Genomic DNA, 16,074 nt, shown 5'->3' with positions numbered 1-16,074 from the left:
ACAAATGCTGAGTAAGCTGGCACATGTCATTGTGAGGCCACTCTCAATAATCTTTGATCAGTCATGGTGACTGAGAGGTGCCTGGGGACTGCAAGAAAGCAACCGTCACCTCCATCTTCAGGAATGGCAAGAAAGAGCATGCATGGAACTACATGATCCCTGGAAAGGTAATGGGCCAGCTAATCCTAGAAACCATTTATAGGCACTTGAATAACATTACCAAGGGGAAGTCATGCCTGACCAGCTTGATAAACTGTGATAAAAGGACTGCCAAGTTAGATGAGGGGAGAGCAATGGACATTGCCTAAGGCTTTTGACACAGTCTCCCGTAAGATCCTCACAGACAAACTGTTGATGTCCGAGGTGGATGAGCGGGCAGTGAGGTGGGCTGAGCACTGGCTGACTGGAAACGCACGAGGCGGGGCTGCACGCAGCCACCCGCCCGAGCGGCCACCCCGGAGCAGCCGCCCCGCCGCCTCCCGCAGAAGCGCTTTCCCCGCCTTTCCCGCCCTCCACTGTCAGCCCCAATGGCCGCCGCCACCTTCCCCTTCCCCCGGAAGCGGCGTGTGAGTTTTCCTGCTTTGAGCAGGAACTACATGCAACCCAAGCGCAGGCGGAAAACAGGAGACAGTTATTGAGGGAACGAGCCCCGAGCCGCCGCGGCGGGGAGGCTGCGCCATGGCGTTGTGGCGGTAGCGCCGGCACTGCCATGGGGGAAGAAGAGGGGGAGCGAGGCGAAGCAGGCGGCAACTACAAATCCCGGCAAGCCGTGCCGCGCTCCCGCCCCACCCACCGCCCTGCCGCCCCCCGGGCTGAAGAGGAAGCGGCGGCGCGTTGGGCTGGGGTGCTGCTGTGCCCTCGGGTGCTGGCGGGGTGAGCGGGGCCGGGGCCTGCGGCGGGGCCGGGTATTGTGAGGGGCGCGGGGCCGTCGCTTAGCAACCCAACGCCGGCCGGGCGAGGAGCGGGGGCCGGTGAGGCCGCCGCTTCCCCTCCCGCCGCCCAGCCCGGGCAGCGAGGCGGCCTGGCGGCGGCTGTCGTGGGGCAGGGGCGCCGGTGCGGGCGCAGAAACGTGAGTCAGCAGAGCCGCCCGCCGGGGCCGCGCTGCCGGGGCCGCCGTGGGGCGGGCGGCGGTTCCGCACCGCGGTTCCCGATTGGCAGGGCGGCGCTCGTTTTGAAGCAAGGGGCTCAGCCTTCCGGGGCTGTTGCGGTCCTAAAGTGGCCTGAGGCAACGGAAATACCCGCAGCTGCCGATTGTGCTTGAGCTCACCCGCGGCTGGTACTAAACCGCGGCCCGTTGTGCTCCAGCAGAGCCTTTGGGCTGCAGCTCCCTTGCTGGGAGTTCCGGATTTAATCGCATTGCTGAGCTCTGGCCGTACGCTATAAACGTGGCTGCTGGAGGAATGTAGGTGTTGGGATTCTTGGTAGGCGAGGCCACGTTTTGCATATTTGGAAAAATACAATAACGTGATTCAAGTTGCAGTTGTTATCACTTAATCTGCTATTACTGGTAATTGTCAGTGCATGATATGGAGAGGCTTGTTGAGTGCAGTTATGCCTACTTTGGCTTTACAGCCTAAAATTGAAAATGCTGTGTAGTTAAAGAAAACTACAAAATGAAACGTTGAAGCATGTTTTGGTTTGTTTCTGTTTAGATAATGGAGTCTAGTAGCTCTACCACCATTTACGGGAGTACATCATCTACTTCTGAAAGTGAAGATGACATTGAGTTCGTTAAAGTAAGTAAATCTTGAACTGGAAACATGCTGCCTGTTCCGGTAAATATGCTCACAGTAGCCTGATACAACAAGAGGGGGAGGTCTTTGTGTATTTAGTTGATGATCTTGATTATATTTTGATGGCGAGCATTACTTTTGGATTTAAAGATAATTTTTAAATCGTTGTGGTAGATAACAGGTCTATCTTAAAAGTGTATTTCCTTTTTTTTTTTTTTTTTTGGAAGGTTATAAGGTGATGTGAGTTGGTCCTATAGTAGAATGTAGACTTGAGTATCCCATCAGGTGAGTAGGGGATAACAGTGATCAATGAGGTATATGAGAAGTCACTGTAGGTGACTTTTCTGGTAATCATATTGCATAGCATTTTGCTTCATGAATGGTCTCACAGAAGTTAATGGAATAAAGCAGTATTTACTCTGCAAAACAATGTCAAAGCCACTACACTTTGTTTAGAATGTAACTACTACATTTATACAGTCCTATAATTACATTTGGCCCTTTGAAGGCAACCACGAGGCTGATGCGGCCCCCAGTGAAAATGAGTTTGATACCCCTGATTTTAGAAGAGGAGGAAGGAAATAATGGGTTAGAGACCTTAAACCGTTTTCTCAAATTGTGAAGCACTGTATAGTAGCTACAGTACAACACCTAGTCTAATATTGACATGTGGCTTATGTGAATGTAACTTTAAGACATATCTGTTGACTATCCAAGAAAAGCGGAATGTTTTTCATGCTGCCTGTATTCTGGCCTCAATCCATCATCAGTGAAGTGGTGCTGGATGGCAGGGACATGTAAGAACAGAAAGATGATCTTCCTTAAGAAGCAAGTCATGCAAATAAAACCAAGTGCTTAATTGATGCCAGGGCTAATAATGGCTCATTTCCTATAGATTTATCTCATTATTAATGCTGAACAATAACTAGATGTGGGGAGTTTTTTTCTGTTTTGTATGGTATTTGGTTAAAACCTAAGCTCAATGTACAGACTTTTTCTGCAAGGGTATTTAGGTGCTCCAGTGTGAGGGACGTGTGTATTTTTGCAAAAAATACAAGCAGTTGATTATCTCTGAGACTTCTTGGTCTTTTAGTTGATTTAGTAAAAATCTGCTGATAAGTTCAGTGTTCATTATATACACACATGAGCATTTACGTATAGCATGGTTCCATAAGCTTGATTTTCTTTAAACACTGGGCAAAGAATGAGGAAGCTAGTATAGCTTGAATGTGTGATGATTGAAGGGCTGCTGGAGTATCAAGAGCAGTAATTGAAAGAAAAGAGACCTACTAAAGTCAGTGCTTCTGCTACATTTATTTTCCTTAACCTGTGGTTAAGGTGGAGCCTTTCTGGCACCAGTGGCGATTGCCTCTGAGAGAGGCTGCTATATGTAGGAAGGTGACTGCTTAGGTTGGTTTGTGCAGGATTGGTGTCTTGGGGTGAGGAGCTTAGTATTGCCATTGATAAATACGAGGGCAAAGGCGTGTGACTCTGGCCATCATCTGCTGTCGACAGAGCGTTCTCAGATCTCCCATTTACTCCCCTCTGAGTAAGGGTGAACTTAGACTCTGCAGAAGGATTTCTAGACTATTTGGCTAGCTTTAGATCATCGTTTCCATATAATAATGTGTATGGATAGAAGTAGGTAGGCTTCATAAATGTTGTGTCTGAATGCTGCATGATCATCCAAGCGCTATTTTCTGCATGTCCTGGGGACCCAGTGCCCCAGGTGTTTCTGTATAAATTGAATTAGAGAAGCCACTTGGATATCTCAACCTGTGCTCATTTTGATAGAAAACTAATAGTTGTAGGCCATGTGATCTCTATGGTGTTTGTTTGTTTGGTTTTGAGTGGGTTCATTTGTTTGTTTTATTTTTTTTATTTCCTTGAAAGTGGGGTGTTTTTTTGGTGTGGGTGGTATGTGTGTGTTGTGGGGTTTTTTGGTTGGTTTCGTTTTTTTCCTGTTTCAATCACTTATCTTACTGTAGGACTATGACAGAAAGTCCTTATTTCATAGAGTAAAAGCAATTTCTGTTGCTGCCAGACTTTTTGAGCATTTCCTAGTCAGATTGACTAGGAAACTTAAAACTGTTCTTCCATAATTTACCATATTTTGATTCTGCATTGCAACATATTTGTCCACTTTAATTATTAAATTCTATATTTTGCATATCAGCTGAAAGGTATATTGTAAAGCCATTATTCCTAATGGTTTAATTTCTTAGGATGGGATGGCCTGGCCCCCATTCTCTTTCCTTGGGAAAGATAAGGCAAGAGTGAAGAGATTCACAGGTTTAATGGGGTCTATAGCACTTAAGTAGATGTATTATTCAAGTTGCTACAGTCTACACTGAAAGCATTGGATGCTGAATTGTTTGTTTCTTCATGGTATCGATCCACTCCTTTTTTTTCTTCTAATTTCTTTAAAAATGAGGGTCATCATTATGCTGTTCCTCTAAAATATATGTTATCCCTGACAAAGTTAGTGGCTTTTGTAGACAGGCACTCTTACCTTTGTTACTATATGTGGAACCTCAAAGTAATATATAGTTGTAGAAAGTGTTTAATTACCTCCTGACTTCTCTGTGTTATAATGGCAAGCACTGTTAAAGAGGGTATTTGTTTTTATTTTCTGTAAACATTTGCTAAGTACATATAAACATTATGTATCCAAAATAAAAACTCAATTGGAAAATTGAAGATTTATGTATTTTAAAGTTAGTTTCATTTTCTGATGCAGTGTTACGTTTGTGCCAAGTTTTCTTCCCTAAGGGTGATTTTTATTTCAAAAGTCTGAATTCAAAGGAAAACATATTTCCATAGGCCCTGGCTTATTCAATAATGAGCTCTACATTTATTTCAGTTTGACATCCAGGAAAAGGAAACTTGCTTCATATACTTTGCAGCTTTTCCTTTTCACAATGTTTTGCCTGCACTTCATAACAAAAGCTACAGCCCTTTTCTGTCTAGAAGAGCTGGAGCAGCCACTTACTTTCTTGCAAATGAATGTTTGTTTTTATTTCAAACCTGAAGAGGACTTCTGACCTGGTTTGAGAGGTGATGATACTAGAAACATCGATTCATTAAGAACAATTGCATTTATTTGAGTTCCTACAGAGGTCTTAAGGAACATGTTAAGGTTTTTGTTTTCCTTTTAATTGTTGTTTTCCAATAAAATTGTATCTGAAGAACACTTGGCCCTGGGGTATATCAAAATCAAGCAATTTGCTGCAACATGATAGTTACCATTTAAAAGGTTTGTGTCCTTCCCCCTGAGGTGTTAAATATTAGATATATATTTGTTTCTCTGGCTTTAAGTTGCATCACAGCAGGAACGCAGTAAAATTGTAGAGGTGTTATGGAGCATCTATGACTTTTATTTTTGCTCCCAACCTATGTCAGCAAAGGACTTGGATTTTTGTATTTGCTTGGTTACAGAAATCAAAACTTTTAAGTGCATTTATTGTTCATAAAGTTGGTCAGTTACTCAGCAGTCTTAAAGATGGAAATCTGCTAGGACAAAGATTTAGAGTACAAATAATATAATGTGTCAGATTTTTTGATTTATTTTAATATAAGCTTATTCTGTGATAGTGTGTTTACATGTGCATACAGAATTATGCTTGCATAATTATTTTGTCAAAGATGTGTTAAGTCTGTGGTCACATATACCGAAAGCTAGTTTCACGTGTGTATAATTTATGTGTGTATAATTATGTACAATTTAATTGTGGTTTTAAGTAAACTGAGTATTTGATCACATAAAGCTAAAAACTGAATAAACTAAAAACTTTACATGATGTATCAGCGGACTAGGTGTCTGTCAGCTAGGCCTGATTACCCAAAGATTGATGGAAAAGTGGGAGGGGAAGAAAGTGAGACTACAGTTTAGGACTTTTTGAGAACTTTTGGCAGCAGTAAAAATGAGCTGCACAGAGCTTCTTGAAGAGCCTGACCTTGGAGATTAATATGAGGCTTCATCTTTACCAGTCACCAATTAAGCAGATTTGATTATATTAACTGTTACAATGGGTATTTTGCATAGCATAGTGAAACTACAGGTTTTTTTATTTAATGCTAATGTTTTCAACCAAAGCCATGAATAACAGCAGGGACACCACAGCTGCCTGGAGACTCAATAGATAACTTTCTGACAATTAAAACCTAGACATTTTTCTGGTAATCAGAATAGCTGTGGTTTGGCCATTGGCTTATTGCTCAGTGGCATGGGTTTTGAGTGGTAAGAAGAGTGGCTTTCAAAGCTTGTTTAGAGAAGTCATTAAGTGGAGCATGAGGGGTTTTTGTTTGGGTTTTTGAATGTGAAAGATCTGCTCAGGTGATGTGCAGACTGAACATATCCAAGTACTGATGGCTTTCTGGGTGCCAAGTTTGCCGGTATAATCAACTAGAGAGCCCACGACTTTCAGCTGTTTGAGTGCGTGTCCATGTTTCTTCTATGATCTCTGGCTCTTGTGTGCCAAGATACTTGTTAGCTGGTGGTGTTCATCCTGTGGGGAGGTACAAAGAGCTGGATGAAGCTAACTGATCCTCAGCTTCTCAGCTCTCCTACAGTGATTAAATTCTCAGGGTTGGCACTGGCTTTGCATTGTGTTACTATTTAGTTTGACTAGTTGGAGAAAATGAAGTAATTGGACTTCTCTTAACTTTCAGTTAGCAAAAGCTAAATTCCTGATGTTTCCCTCCATGTGGTACTGGAGTATTAATTGGGAATCTTTGCCAGCAATGCCTGTTCTCTTGCTGGTAAAGGGATGTGTTTCACCTGGCACTTTTCCAATCAAGTTTAAAAATACAGGAAGTCCATCAGAAGCTATGGCATGCATGAAATTTCTCAGAAGACCTCTGTGAATGTTTAAGAGGGTGAATAGTCCTAGACTTGGCCTCCCTCCATGAGGATGATTTTTACATGGGCCACTGAATAAAGAGGTTTTGAACTTTGGCTTTCATTCTAGTTTCAGTACATTTTGGCAGAGAGAAGCACTGCTGTGAGGGTGAGCCCAGCCTCAGGTCTCTGTGCCTTTAGAAGTAGTGGTTGGAGTCTTTTCGATGTGATGGCATTCAGCTGGGGTGGATCTAAACCACTGCTGTGACATTTAATGATGGCTTTCAATCAAGGTTTTTCATGTGTTGACTTGAGCAGTTTCTGAGCGGATATACTTGGGAGACATTTATACTGTTTTCCCCAGTTCTTATACCTTCTCAAAATAATCTTTTGTAGCACACATGAGTTCTTAATTGGACCCAGGATTGTAGTTCTTACACTATTAATTTCAGTAATTGTTTTTAATCCTCATCTAATCCTCATCTAAACTACCAACAAATGAAACAAAAACTAGCCTAAATAAATGCTGTATTTGGGATTTGCATTATTGTTCAGGAGTATATATAAGCAGATGGTGTGGTGGTTTGCTTCTTCCCCCTTCCGTTTTATTTTTGTGGAAAATAAAGGTGTATATCTTTGAGGAGTAATTTGAAATAATTACCATATTGCACTTATGGTCAAATTGGAATGCAACCCAAAAAGTAGTACATAAAAATTGTGTAGTGAGACGCACAGCATTCAGAAGAAAAAAGAATATTTCATGTATGTAAAAAACATTTAAACAAATGTAATATTACTTGTGTTGAATTGAATGTATTGTTCTGGTCACTAGAGCTTCCAGGCTTGAAAGCAAGTTATTCTGCTTTTCAGCTGCCAATTTCCTAACTTTTAGTTAGTTGCTGAACCTAGGGAATAAGTAAACAGAGATAAGGAAGAAACTACATTTGAAGAAACTACAGCTGTTAGGGTCAGAATTGAGCACTTCGAAACACATAATTGAAATGATTGGATGGTTAGGTGGTCTGTGTGTGTGTCTTTGAACTGTTACTTGCTAACACCTGTTGTTTAATAAAGACTTAATTTCTTCGAAGTTTATAGAGGTTGCCAGTTTCTACAAAAGCCAATCTATGATGGATTATTCTATTTTCTTTTTTTTAGGTTTCATTTAGAAAACCACGTTCTCTTTATTTAATCACAAAGTAGTTAAGCATTCTTTTGGGGTAATTTGAGGCCTGCAGCTTGATTCATTATAAGCTTTTGTCATCTGTCCAAGATCTCATCCCTCTTCCTCCCTAGTGAGACAATGAGGAGTGTTTATGCCTGACCAGCTGAGCAGTTTTACAGCCTTGAAAGGTGGAAGAATGTAAAGAATGAGATGCAGCAAGGACAGCAGAGAGAATTGCATGCTGCCGTTCTCTCTGCTGCTTCTCATGAGGCAGTAAATCTTCCTGGCCTGTCCTAGTGGGTTGATTGTTAAGATCTTGAGGACATTGCCAAATATATGGCAGAGGTGATGGATATAGTACTGCACTTCTTGAAGAAGTCAGTCTGCTGACTATTGTAAGTCCTTCTTCTGCTTGGAAAACTTAACTTTCTACATCTCTGTGGTATCTGCCAGCAATACTGCCACACAAATGGCTAATACTGCAGTTTAGTCGAAAACTATGTCATACATTATAGATTGTACTGCATGTACAGGCATGTAAAAAAAAAAAAAAAAACCACCACCCCATCTTGCTACCGAAAACTTAACCTGTCTTTGGTTTTGGTTTATTTACTTTGAGGTTAGATAATAACTTTCAGTATTTAGATGGTAAACTTTTTATGGCATGTGGCATACTTAACTTTGCCTCTCACTGAAGATGTATACACTTGTAACAATGGATGTGAGTTAGGGTCCCTAGGAATATTTTGTTTGGTGTATATAGACGTACTCATTCTATCTCTGAGGAAGACAATTTTATGCTTTTGTGTATTTTTAACGTTTTTTTCAGGAAGGACCTTTAAGACCTGTACTTGAATGCATTGATCTTGTCAGTAGTGAGGATGAAGAACCTAACAGCAGTTCTTATGTTCATGTGAGTATGCTGCAATGTATTTTGGGACTTCTCAGTTGAATCAAATAATTAGTCTCCTTTATATTTTCTATTGGTTACTCTTAACAAAAAAACTTGTTAGAGGTATTTTGATTTTAAAATATTAAAATATTTTGGTTTTTACCTGCTGTTGAGTGAAAGGCAAGAATTCCAATGCTTCATTTTTTTCCAGAGCCATTTTTTGCCTTCTTGAAATGGACTTAGAACTTTTCATTGGCTTTCAGTGGTTTTAGCAAGTGTCCTAAAGAAAAATGTCACTCTACAAGTGACCTCAGAAGTCAGCGTGTCCAGTGTCCAGCCTACCAATGTATCTGGCCTACTTCCAGGTCTTTTTTATTCTAAAATAACTCTTTAGGAGCAGTTTATGGGTTGGAGGACCTTGTTCTGGTGACAGTCTGGTCTTAACCTGTTCTTCATAATCCCTCCTAAGACTCTATGAGTCAGAAGCAGGCTGGTGAATTCATGTATCCCTGAAGCTCATTGTGGCTGCTCTGCGTGGCCCTTGAGAGGGACAGTGCCTGAGAATGACTCTTCTAGAGCTGATTTTGGCAGCAGTGGCCATCTCTTGACTGCAGTTTTTCAGTGTTGCAGTAGAGGATGTGTGTAATAAACCTGGTTCTTGAGGAAAGGTGGGTCTTCTCTACATGCACAAGCTCACTCCACAGGGATGATTGCTGGAGCTGATTGTGTAGCAGGAGCAAACTACAGTGTGTGGCTTGTCCCTCATGCTAGAAAAAGCTGACGATCTGCCTTACTGAAGATACTGGGCAATGTTGTCTTGGAGCAGGATTGGTAGCGGTTCTTCATTTTTCAGATGGGCTGTGTGTTGGCTTTGAAGTATTTAGGAATTTTGTTTACCTACTTGAAAGAATTGATTTAGTTTTTAATTTGTTAGAGACTTCTGGGACACCCAGCACAATCATGCATGTTCGTTCTAGTGTTTTGGTGAGGCTAATGTTGATGTTGAATTGCCTTGAATATGTAGGGCGGTGAGGTGTGATTGATTTGTTTGTGTTTTTAACAGAAGTTACAGATGCTATAATAGTAAACAGGAAGAGAAAATTAGCAAGGTAGATCATGGAATTTAGGACTGGAGTATCTGTACTGAGTTATGTCCTGATGCTTGGGTGTCACTTTTCACTGTATAAGTGCCTGCTATGTAACAATTACCAAATAAAAGTTTAAATTTTCAATTGTAGAGAAATACTAAGCGTAAAGATCACATCGACTATCAGAAAGAACGAGTTGCATCCACATTGGATCGTCTGGCACGCCATGTTGAAGTGGAGAAACAGCAAAAAGAAGAGAAAAACAAAGCCTTTAAGGTATTGACTTTTTTTTTTCAGTAGAATTGCATATACAGGCCTTGTAGTAAACAGTGTGTTTGTTTTTACTGCTAAGTAAATAAAAAAACAAATGGGTGAGCCAGACCTGGAACTAGCAACGAGAGATTTTTTGCTTCTGGGGCATCGTTTGAAACACAATATGGATTTTGTCTCTTCAGTGGCTTTTAACTGATCACTTTGCTATTCTTTTTGCAGTTCTTAAAGGGGGAAATAAACTTAACTTAATGCAAGCCAATAGCAAAAACTTGTTCTCTTGTTTGTATATAAAGCAGAGGGACTTTAGTATCAGTTATTCTGGTTAAATAATTGAAAAATAAGTTATCACAAACCACCATGCAGCAAACCTAGTTATCTACCTGCTTTTGTCTGAGATTTTTGGAAAGCCATTTGCCACATTAAATCTCTGTATCAGGTAATATTTTATAATGGGATAAAATTTTCTATGTATAAGGCATAATTACAAAGTTGAATCCTATTAATTGTATTGTGCAACCATTTGAAAGGCATGGATTTTTTATTTTATGGTTAGCTGGGAGGTGCAGTCAGTGGACTTAAGGGTAGGGCTGCTGTCAGCGGGACATGAAGAACTTGAGGGAGTGGCCTTACAAGAACCTCATGAAATTCAACAGGGACAAATGCAAATCCAGTATTTCTGGAACATACTGACTTTGTGGCCTAATTTTCTGAACACTTTTTATGGTGTTTAAAATAACATAATTATACTATAGTTACAGCTTGTTACAGTCTACAATGGACTATGCAGCTGTAATGCAACAGATTAAAAGGCTGTTAGATATAGTCCAAGGTAGTCTTGAAGTCCAGAGGCCTATATCCACGTCCTGTCTCCTCCACTTAGGATTTGGCAATCTTTTAATATCTCCACATACAGTTTTTCAACTGTAAAGTGGAGTCAGAGATAGCCATGTAGCTTTTAAAGTAGTCTGAGAATGATGGCTAAAAAATCCTATTTGTTAATGAAGAATATTTTCCTGCTGGGTGGCTCCTCACTCCTCATCAGGTAATGCAATCTGCAGAACTAAAGTTACTCTTCAAAGTGAAACTGCCAAATTTTTTTTGCCTTGGCACTGGAACAATTTGACTCTTTGGTTTCAATAACCATTTTGTGTTGCTTTAAAAACAAAAAAAAATCATTACTATTTGTTTCTTTTTACAATCTTAAAAGCCTTTTTGATTATGTACATGCTTCAGAAACTTCAGTAGGTGCAGTAAATTAATTGACCTAACCTGTAGTTTTTATTTAGGGCACAAAAATTAGTACAGGTTTTTTTTCTGTTGCGTTTCATCTTTATAGTTTTATATAGAAGTCAGTCAACTTGTAAGGTTGTGGGTTGTTTTTTCTCTCTTTCCTCTTAGGTTTTTGTGGTTTGTTTTTGTGTCGGGGTTTTTTTTTGTGGTTTCTTGTTGTTTTTCTTAGGTTTTTAGAGACCCACATGTAAGTTTTGGTATACATACATAATCTTGATTTTTATTTAGTTATTTTAAATTTCATTAATTTCATTGCCATCTTGCCTGACACATCTTTCCCTTCAGGAGAAAGTTGATTCCCAATATGCTCATGGGTTGCAAGAACTAGAATTTATTCGGGAACGCAGTGACACAGAAGCTGCAAGATTATGTGTGGACCAGTGGTTAAAAATGCCAGGTAAGAACAGAAAACTAAGTTTCAGTTACATGTTTTTTAAGTCCTGCATTGCAGAATAGAACATGTAATAAGTGTATTGAGCAATACTAACATTGAGCTTGCAGGTGCCTCTTATGCATAACCAAATCTTACAATACTAACTTTGTTACAGCGTGGCATTTGAAAGTTCTTATACGCTCGTGTCCATAAAAGCTATTTTTGTAATGTTTTGCTGCTTAGAAAATTTGATATACAAAGTCTTAAAAACCACTAAGGCAATGTCAACTACTTTTGTAAGCAAAGTCGCTAGTAGGAAAAATACTACTGCTGAGCTGGTGCTCAGGGAAATGTCTATATAAGTAAGTAAGGAAGTTCAATCAATTTAAAATACTTCCCGGAGGATCTGGAGTAAGGGTGTCCAAGTGTTTGAAAAGTAATCCTACTGGGGATTAGAGAGACAGATTCTTCAACTGAAAGGGCAGACTTGCTGTAAAAGGATTGACTTTACAGCACAGTTAGCTTGCTTTTAACAACCAATATAACTTGATTTTTAAATGTTTTAGGACCGGTGTATTATTTTTTGTTTTCTTAAGCCTCTAATTCAGAGTCTGGTTAAGTGTTTTGTTTTGTAACACAGGTCTCAAACCAGGCACCGTTAACAGTGGGAAAAGGGGTGTTTATAAGAGGGCAAATGAGACAAAAGTCAACAGCAGTCCCATGTCTTGTCCTGTGATGCATTGCAACAGGGAGTTTGATAATGGACATCTTCTCCTAGGTCACCTTCAACGGTAAGGACATAGTGCAAGAGCTCAGTGCAAGAAATGATGATGAATGAATATCCTCAGTCTTAGGACATCAGTGTCAAGTCTACTTTAAACTGCCTATAGTGACAAATTCCATTTGTAGAGCAGATTAATATGTTACAGATTTTATACAAATGATGTGATGAACTTCCTCATTGGTTGGGTTTTGGTTGTTTGCGTGTGTTTTTTTCTTTAAAAAAATATTAATTCAGCTTTGATTTCTTCCTCTTGAGCATTTTTTAATATCTGAGGTTTTTTGAGAAACAATATTTCTGTTCTCCAGTTCTCTTATTTCTTCATCCAAACTTGAAAAAGAGCAAAAGGCTAATGTATGCAATTTGATGGTAAAATTTAAAAAATGCCCCAATGGAGGGGAAGAGGAGCAAGAGCTTTAGGCCAGATGTGTTCATGGCTGATCATTGCTAGTCAGCACTCCCTGTGTCTGGGGCCTTTTGACTGATGAGTGTGTCATGGAGATGATGGTGGGGAGAGAAGCCAAGGGGAGTGTTGTGGGTTAAGCCCAGTAGGCACCTCATTCCCACACAGCTGCTCGCTCACCCAGCGGGATGGGGAAGAGAATCAGAACGGTAAAAGTTTAATAAGTAAAGCACAAGCTGCACATGCAAGTAAAGCAAAATGAGGTATTCCCATTGACAGGTAGGGGGCTTTATCACACAAAACAGCTACTAATGCTTGGGAACACAAATGCAGTCACTCTGAACATTCCCCCTTCCTCCTTCTTCATGCAGCTGTTATTGCTGAGCACAGTGTCATGTGGTGTGGGATGTCCCTTTGGTCAGCTGGCTCGGCTGTGTTCTGTGTCAGCCTCTTGCCCACCCCCAGCCTACACACTGGTGAGACAGAGTGAGAAACAGAGGAGGCCTTGATGCTGTGCAAGCACTGCTCAGCAATAGCTGAACCACCCCTGTGCTATCAACATAAATCCAAAACACAGCACCGTACAATCTGCTACAAAGAAAATTAACTTCATCCCAGCCAGTACAAGTGCAGGGAGGTAAAAATAAATATATATTTTTAATCCCTCTGTAGGAAAGCAAGGCTTTGTTAGTTCTCTTGCTCTTAAAAACAGTGTGATTCCTTTGCAAACTGGCCATTATAACAGGTAAGCTGCAGGGTAAATCATCTCTCTACAGGATACTTCAACTGATACAGTTACTGGTAGAGGAAGTAAAGAATTTTACAGTTTAGGTTGATCTGGTAGGTTTTTGTCCAACAGCTTCAGTTTGTTAATTATTTCTTCCTCTCCAGGTTTGATCATTCTCCTTGTGACCCAACAGTCACGTTACATGGACCCCCAAATAATGCTGTTGCCTGTGTGATATGCTGCAAAAGATTTGAGACCTCTCAGCAGTACAGTGATCATCTTTTATCTAAGGCAAGATCATAAGGATAAGTAACTTGCCAGACTGAATGTAGTAAGGGGTTTTCAAAACATATAATTAAGCACTGATATTTTTTTTCCTTTTAACCCTTTTTCTCTCCCCTCTGTTCTTGTAATCTTCAAGTTAGTTTTTCTTATTGTGATGTGTTTCGAACACGTGGTGTATCCTGACAGTACTGATGTTAGATGTGACCATTAGGTTGTACTTTCCAGCATACTTTCAAGAAGACTATAGTTCTTTCTTGTATCTCTTATCTCTCTAGTGCTGTCAAATGGTTTTCCCCTTTTTTGTACTCCAAAACTGAAAGATAAACGCAAAAAGTTAGGGTGAGATAGTGATGGCAAAGAGAAGCAGCAGAAAGGAGACTGGGGTGGAAAAGGGGCAACAGAATGAGGAAAGAAACTTGGGTGATTGGGTGCAATTGTTTCTTCTCAGTTTCCAGTCTCTCAAATAGATTTATTTGCTGCTACTCTGTATTTATCTTACAGAAAGGAAAAATATAATCTAACTTTTTGAGTTTTGATTTGACTATAAGTAAATGGTATTTGCTTTTTTTGTTGTTGTTCCTCCCTATGTCCACTCTTTTCACTTCTTTGATAATGCTCTCTCTTCTGTTCATAATTTGCCACTGTAAAACCTCAGTTCAGTGACAGATGCCCAGGTGTTATCTTCTGGGTGCATAGTTTCATTTAAGCAGCCTGCTGTTGAATTGGATAATGGATAGCATTTTTGAAATTTAGTGGTTTAATAGCAAATACTGTTGTGTATCCACCTAGTCTTCAGAAGCTGTGTTAAATTCTGGGTGAGTTTTAGATACTCTGAAAATCAGGGTACTTTTAGCTAGTAGTAGTAACTCCTGATGCATAGTCACACCTGACAAGCTTGAAAGATTGCTTCATGATTTGTCCCTGCTCTTTTTCCATTGCTTCCAAGTTGAGTGCCTATGGTATGTCCAGGGGGGTTAGCAAGAGTTACAGACAAGTTTGGGGAAGGAGAGTGGCTCTTGCAGCAGGCAAGAAAAGGGGATTACTTTGGTGTGGAAGGATGGGGAGATAATCCTAAACAAAGCTGTGGAAGAAAACATAAGCATATCACGAAGATTCTTTGAGTGACATAAGAAAGGAGTAAGCAAAAATGTCAGAAGCAAAATTAAAGCCTCTTTTCCCTGAAGGAAGAGATCTGAAGTTAATACAGAGGGCAAAGGGGGTGCAAGGAGTTGACTTTGATAGAAGTCATGGGCCTGTCAGGCTACTCAGGAGCAGCATTTTGAGAAGTTGGGAGGTTAGCAAGATGAGGGAAGAACCAACATGAGGACAAATGACTGCTTTAGTGACAGAGGAGCTTTTTCTGAGAGCCTGGGTAAAGGGACTAGCTAAGAATTGATGTAGCCCATCATTCCTGGGGGAGGTTGTTGCTCCCTGTGGTGCAAGAAGTGAACGGAACAGTGGCTGATGTAGCAAGGATGAGTAGCTGAGTCTGGCAGTGGCAGGTTGGCCAGTCCCTTGCATCTCATGAGCTAAGTGTGTAGGGTTAAGGCTGTAGATAAACATAGATGTTGTAGGTGAAAACTGAAAAGTTAAAATATTACCCCAGAAGGGAGAAAGGAGTGGAAGGACATAAGGAGAACTGAGACTGGTTTCTCAACTTACTATTTATCCTAACTAGATCGTTTTCTCTTCCAGCTGAATGAAAAGGATGGACATAAAAAAGATCTCCCTCCACAGCATATTCCGTGTTTTGCATGCCCAAACTGCTTCCTGCTTTTCACCAAAAGAGAGGAATGTTTGCAGCATATGTCGGGAAATGATCACTTCCTCCAGGTTTCTAAATTGAGTGGTATGTTGCTACTAAGTGTACTGCTTTTCATTCCTTCTAATAATTGATACTTATGATATGAAATTACTTACATTTTTCTACTGTGTAAAAAAAAAAAGCTTAAGGTTTTTAAGATTCTGTGATACAGTTCTGTAAGAGGAGATGCTTTGAAATTTGTATTTTTGTGTAGCAATGATTCCTCCATCACAGTTGCTGTAATAAGAAGCAGACTTTCTTTCCATGCTGTCAGGTGTCTCATAGGTGTTTCCCATCCTCCAGTGACTCTGTGCAACTACTGTCCTAAATAAGTTTACATTTAGCATTTTGATAGGAAATTGGACCAAAACACATGTACTACTTTTTCAATTCCAGTCAGACCTGCCGTGATGTTCCTTC

At 40.3% G+C, this 16,074-nt stretch overlaps 1 protein-coding gene across 1 annotated transcript in view; it reads left to right on the top strand.

Annotated features, from left to right (window-relative positions):
• The first annotated feature begins 591 nt into the window (after positions 1–591).
• The window catches only part of ZNF451 (zinc finger protein 451), a 37,886-nt gene continuing 22,403 nt past the window's right edge, over positions 592–16,074 (top strand). Inside the window, exons 1-8 of the mRNA XM_082048352.1 lie at positions 592–873; positions 1,653–1,736; positions 8,568–8,651; positions 9,869–9,994; positions 11,567–11,678; positions 12,295–12,445; positions 13,730–13,856; positions 15,546–15,699. Of these exons, the coding sequence (XP_081904478.1) occupies positions 1,656–1,736; positions 8,568–8,651; positions 9,869–9,994; positions 11,567–11,678; positions 12,295–12,445; positions 13,730–13,856; positions 15,546–15,699 (835 nt within the window). The 5' untranslated portion in view covers positions 592–873; positions 1,653–1,655. The remainder of the gene's footprint in view (positions 874–1,652; positions 1,737–8,567; positions 8,652–9,868; positions 9,995–11,566; positions 11,679–12,294; positions 12,446–13,729; positions 13,857–15,545; positions 15,700–16,074) is intronic.

This window comes from Streptopelia decaocto, assembly GCF_964273445.1.
Source record: "Streptopelia decaocto genome assembly, chromosome: 3".
NCBI lineage: Eukaryota > Metazoa > Chordata > Aves > Columbiformes > Columbidae > Streptopelia > Streptopelia decaocto.
The sequence above is the reverse complement of the archived record's forward strand: the minus strand, read 5'-3'. Positions and strand labels throughout refer to the sequence as shown.